The sequence below is a fragment of the Protopterus annectens genome, chromosome 9.part0 (genome assembly GCF_019279795.1).
Source record: "Protopterus annectens isolate FY-2018-M chromosome 9.part0, PAN1.0, whole genome shotgun sequence".
NCBI classification, from domain to species: Eukaryota; Metazoa; Chordata; order Ceratodontiformes; family Protopteridae; genus Protopterus; species Protopterus annectens.
In genome coordinates this window covers 999075077-999081407 of record NC_056743.1, presented here as the reverse complement: position 1 = coordinate 999081407, position 6331 = coordinate 999075077, and the positions used below count along the sequence as shown (strand labels likewise).

The 6331-nt window shown below is 38.6% G+C and overlaps 1 protein-coding gene across 1 annotated transcript in view; it reads right to left on the bottom strand.

The window, feature by feature from the left end:
* Positions 1-638: 638 nt before the first annotated feature.
* LMBR1L (limb development membrane protein 1 like) overlaps positions 639-6331 on the bottom strand; it is a 1236065-nt gene continuing 1230372 nt past the window's right edge. Inside the window, exon 16 of the mRNA XM_044082192.1 lies at positions 639-2376. Coding sequence (XP_043938127.1) covers positions 2297-2376 — 80 coding nt within the window. The 3' untranslated portion in view covers positions 639-2296. The remainder of the gene's footprint in view (positions 2377-6331) is intronic.

The following is a 6331-nucleotide window of genomic DNA, read 5'->3' as shown; positions in this document are numbered from 1 at the left end:
CCCTAAAATCATACCTACAAGCCAACTGGATATGTAACTAACTTTCCAGGCTAGTCCTCTGGTCTCACAGGATTACCTCTCTCACCTTTTCATCAGGCATTTTATCTTCCCTTCTGCCCAAAACTCTTTCTCTTCCTTCTACTTTTCATTCTTGTCCTATGCCTATACCCTAGAATATTCTCTGTATCTCTTCTACTCCAACTTTCCCACCTGTCATCTAACTGATCTACCTAAGTGCGTCATCCTTCTAGCAGTAAAGTCTACCCTAAACTATCTTATTAGCTTTACATTTGTAGCTTCAGCCTTCAAACTGAATAGCTTCTCTTAACTCACCTGGTTACAAATGTCTTCAGTTACTGACTACCATTTTGATTTTGATGTATTATTACAGTATCCTGCTCTGTTCCTGGGTTTTGATGGAAATGGAAAATGTCTTAATTATGTAACTGTGAAATTATAATTGATAATTATGGTGTACATGCGTTGTTACACGTGGAGAGTTTCTCCCCGGGCCTCTGTTGAAAAAGGACTTGTATCCAGTCAGACTTTCCCAGTAACCAAATATAAAATAAAATAAATATTTAAATAACTAAATTCATGCATGTGCTGAAGTCTATTAAATGAGACAATAAAAGAAGTTTCAAGATTAAAACAAATATTTATCATTTCAACAACAGGGCCAGAAATATTTCCAAAGAGATGGAAGAGAATAGTGACAGAGGACATGAATACTTGTGATTTTCAACAGTATGACAGAACACATTTTCACAATTAAACAAAAAACAGTGCAATGCTGATTTACAATTAACACAGTGTACTTCTGTGGTGGCTAATTAACACAGCCTTACATCACACATACATGTCATGGTAATATACAACAGAACCAGTTTCAACCATCTGCATTGCACATCAAACCTGACATGTGCAAAATGATTAACAGACCACACAGAAAAATAAAACAGCTACACAATCACATCTGCACATGAACACACACATTTACATTAACATTTCGGTCTATTTCTTCACTTAGTATTGCACATAAAATGTAAACATTGAGAGAGTTTGCATAGCCATTGCACAAGCTCACTCAGTGCAGCTCACATGTTGCTTTGTTGAAGGCTTTAGTGGTTCAGTGTAATAGAAGGGACATTAAGTATTTTGTCCTGATCAGTTTACCTGACTTGGGAAAGACCATGCCCCAACACAGCAAACCACAATTAGCTTGCCTAGGTAAATGGCCCTACAGAATACTTAAATGTCCAATCTGTGTGATAACAGAAGAACAAAATTGAAGCAGGGTTTCAATTTATGCTGTTTATGCTCACAGTGCAGCATCTACTTTTAGAAATGTAATAATACACACTTAATAAAGTTTTCCAGGGGAGCTCCTTTTCACCAGTTAAAGCAACAATATGCTTTAATACATTTCTTAGAATAGGAGAATAGCATTTTTTAAACGCACCATAGAAAAAGTCAGTCAGCTTAAGACATTTTGCAAACATTGTAATTTTATAAGCTGGACTGCAATACCAAAATACATTTAAAACTCTGATATATGTGGAAGGTCATGTCCACCCTTGAAAAAGTGACACTAGTGTAAAACAAAGGAAACTGCATGCAAAATGAGTTATAAATGTGTTTAGAAGTGGGAAATAAACTACATGAATTAAGACTTACTGTGCATCTCTTGCACCTTGTGAGCTGCAGTAAGCATTTAGTACTCAACATGGCTTTAAAGATTGATCTTAAAACAGAAACAAAAACAGCCAACATGTCTCTAGATCACATGTTAAAATAAACAAACATTCTGTGAGATGAACTTCATGCTATGCTGCACCGACAGCACCAAGTTAACACAGGTCCACAGTCCTTATTTTGCTCGTACACAGTTGTTTCTCCATCTGTAATGGCGTGCCTAAAAATACCAGCTTTCCTCAGGATCAATATTTTAGATTGTGCTCTGCAAATTCTGGCTAATTTCACAGCTCACCTGAGTGATTTCAAATTTCAGCTTCTAGTTGTTGATCCACTGAGATAGGCACAACTAAATCTGCTATCAGAGTTAATATAACTTCGGTGTTTGTTGCATCTTAGGTAAAGTGTCTCTGTGATGGGTAAATCCCATTGAGAATACCTGTTCCTCATGCAGCCTTGAATTAAGGAAAAGGGAATTATTGTAATTTATGGTTGAACTCGAGCTGTTCTGAGATTGTCCCATCAAAACAAAGCTCTTTTCAATTGAAGAGTTCTCTTCTTACATTAGGAACAACATGGACTGATGCTGTGTGCGTTAACATCACTGGAGCTTGCCGTTGGCTGGATTTAACTTAATGGAACAACTGACACGGGACACAGGTAGTGGCAACTTATCCAAACCTTAAAGAAAAGAAAAATAATAATATGAATATAATGATTAAAGGTTTCAGCTCCCCTCAACATCCATATGCTTCAATAAGGCTTTTAATGTGTGCAACACAGACGTCTCCAATTTTTTATTGAGGTGTTATGCGACTCATTATTTTGGTTAAAGGAAAGGCCAGTGTTCAGATGAAAAAAAATCATAGGATCCCACCCAACATCCACACAATGTAAAGACAAAATGAAATATGCCACAAAAACTAACAGTATTTCCACATTCAGCAACTCTAAGAGTAAACTAAAAACTAATCATACAATCTCCATACGAAACAAATGCCACACTACTTGCACTTGTGTCAAAGTGCACATCAAGCTGAGATGAGAAACCAAACCAAAATACGGCTGGGCAAGCACTACTAGTGCTTAATATGTTTTCATTATCCTAATTATGACAAAGATGAAATTACTGGTTCTTTTACATTGTTGGGAAACAAATAAATGGCTTTATTTTAGGCATTACAAAGAAGTTCATAACTTTTCTACAGTTTGCAACTCTCAAAACATAGAATGGCAGAGTCTCTGTGTACTACTTTTGAAATAAACTGGCTTGCCATGCCACACTAACCAGTTTCGAATATCTTTTATGGCTGGTAATAAAGGCACACTTAAGATATTTTCTGTGTTAACTGCAAATCTGCAGCAAAACACTGCTTTGCCTGAAGATAGTGCTTTATAAGAAATGTACCTGAGTTATCAAAGCATTGCCCTAAATCTGTAACTTCACCATCTGCAGCTGCAGTTCAATGGATAATGTTCCTGAACTAATACCAGAATGACCAATGACAGTTTAGCACAGAGAATTAAGACTATGACATGATTTCTTTGCTCAAGTACCTGCTACTGCCTCTGACTTGGACTGTGTCTGAAAAGTCTGCTTAGACCAACAGCCTTAACACAGTTAACAGAGACTAATTAACTTCATCATATAGTCCTGTTTTTACTTCCCAGTATCCATTCACCTGTGTGTGTGACTTGGCTGACCAGAAAACCACATCCAAGGCTCCTCTGAAAAGAAGCAATTGAGCCTGTTGGGTTCAGCTAGTTAACAAGAAAATGAAGAAAGCACCAACACACATTTAATAGAACTCTCACAGCATACAGAAAGAGGCACCAAATTAAGATAAAAATGACAAAAGAATTTAACTAAATGTGTCCCTCATCACAGGCATTAAAGTTATTCACTGGGTTTAGATGCACTGAATGAAGTGATAATGAACCATTTTGCAACAGCTCAATTTTTCTGCTTTGACAGAGTATGTCAACAGAAACAATAAAATTCCTTCAGAAAGCAGCCTGGTTGAAGAACAAAGTAATCCTCACTGCACCTTACTGGCCTCGGCAGATTTGGTTACCCTTCCTTTGGCCTTGTTTACTATATCCACCTTAGATTCTGTATGTAATTCCAGACCTTCTGTCTTACCCGACAGGCATGGTTCACGCAGATATTTGAAATCTGAAGCGAATAGCGTGGTTTCTCCAATTCCATTAAAAGCCAGGCAACCAATGCTGTCTTCTCCTGTCTGTTCCACACTGTTATCTTCTCATAACCTTCTACTATGAAACTCTACAGGAGTAAATGGGAAAGATTTGTTTACTGGGCAGAGCAGAATCAGATAGACCCCTTCCCAACTTCAGTTTAGTCTGTTTTAGAATTTTTAATGAGTTTAAATATATTTGCTCTAGAGAACTGTTTGTGTCTAGTTAAAATAGCTGAGAATATGTGGAATTACATTTTTCAGATCCATTTGTGTATAAGGGCGGCCACGGTGGTACAGCGGTTCTCTGGTTCAATCCTCGGCTGGGGTGCCTTTTGTGTGGAGTCTGCATGTCCTCCCTGTGGTCGCGTGGGTTTCCTCCGGGTGCTCTGGTTTCCTCCCACATCCCAAAGACATGCTATAGGTGGACTGGACACTCTAAATTGGCCCTAGGTGTGCGTGTGTGTTTGTGTGTGTGTGTGTGTGTGTGTGTCTTCTGTGAAAGGTTGGGCGCTGGGCTGGCAACTCGACACTGTAAAACTCCACTGCCAATCATGAGCGGATAGGCGATCCAATGTGGCGACCCCTAACCGGGAAAAGCCGAAAGAAGAAGACGATGACTGTGGCACTCAGCAACAGTCACCTAGTCCCTTTATAATATTTAAACTTTTACTTGAATTATACATAAGCCCACACTTTTCAATGAAGTAGGGATGCACAGTGCTAATCTGGGGAAATTCATTCTTCCTCAGAATCCCTGTTTAATGGCTCCGTTTTGCATTTGTACACAACAAATATGTCATTTATTTTATTTACTTTTTTGTTGCCCAGATGAGTCCCATTAAGTATTGTCTGTTTGTAAGGTAAACCTGAGGTAGTATTCACAGAAAGTAGAAATAATTTGGTCAGAACACTGGGGATTCACTAAATTTCCACCTGAAGCCATGGCAGCAGAGTTTCACACGGGAAAGGGCTGAGATAGTGGAAAATGTAGAAGCTTTAACTGTGGTGGAACTAGAAGGACTATCCTCAAATAAACTGGATGTAATTAGTCACTACAACTGTTTGAGGAAAAATTACAGAGTGCATTACATAGGAGTCACTACAGGCAGAAAATGCTACTGCAAACCACAGTAAGTTGAGGGTTGTTTTTGAGACCAAGTTTCTACCTGAACTTAAGCAATTAATTTTCTGTTTTTTTTTTTTTTTTCACAAATGCACAATGTATGAAACAGAACAATTTTAAATGTAACAGGAATTTTACTTGGGCTGCAACAGTGGAATAGTACAAAGATTTCTTTGAAGAAAGATTTTTGCTTCAGTTTTGTTTTCTGCAGCATACGGGACAAAGGGCAGGTATGGCTTATGGTTGGGAGTTGTGGTACCACAAAAAGGCAAAAGAACATTTCCTTATAATATGTTTAATAACAGAAATGGCATTAAAGAAAAGTTATGTACTCATCCTTATAATATGTTTAATAACAGAAATGGCATTAAAGAAAAGTTATGTACTCACCATAATGTTCCATCTGAGTTGTTGCTTTTCATTTGTCTTCAACCTGTGGGAATACGGATCCGACTCGGCTGCATTCTCCAGCATCGGATCCAAGCTCCACGCTCCTCCCCTACCCATAACACCCTTGTTTCCCCTCCTCCCCTCAGATCACGTTTGCTGCAGACAGTAGCACCCCCATTTAATCATATGCCTAACACTCTGGCATTACCACCTATAGAACCATAAGGAAGACAAGGGCTCATCAGAGAGGGACTATGCCACTTTCATCCGGTCCACAGCACAGCCCACATAATACAGAGGGAAGGAGGGGGGGTGGTTGAAGACAAATGAAAAGCAACAACTCAGATGGAACGTTATGGTGAGTACATAACTTTATCCGAAGTTGTTTTCATTTGCTCTTCAACCTGTGGGACAGGGTCCCCAGCTACCAAAATAACCCTGTGAGGTCCTCATGGAAGGATGTTCCTGAGCAAGGCAGAGCCAAAGGATGTTCTGCCTCTGGAAAGGAGATCCAATTTGTAATCAGAAATAAACGTGTGTGATGCATACCTCTCAACCTCTTAGCACATGAAATCTGGACAAAGCCTAAAATAATGGGGGAACAAGGGCCCAAAAACAGGTACAGATTTTACATGTTGCTCTTATAAACTTAAAAAGCTGCTAGAGTAACAAGATCTGTTAGTATGTATTTTATGATGGCTATGAAGTTTGAAACTCAAATGTATGTAATTATTTAGTGACTTAAATCCTCCATGATGTTCCAGAAAAATGCAAATTTTATGTTGAACACACCAAAAATATGAGGAAACAAATCTGGACAGTTGAGAGATATGGTGTGATGATACCCAAGTAGCTGCAGAGAAAATGTCATCCAAGGAAACACTAAACCAAAAGACCGTGGAAGTAGCTACAGACCTAGCAG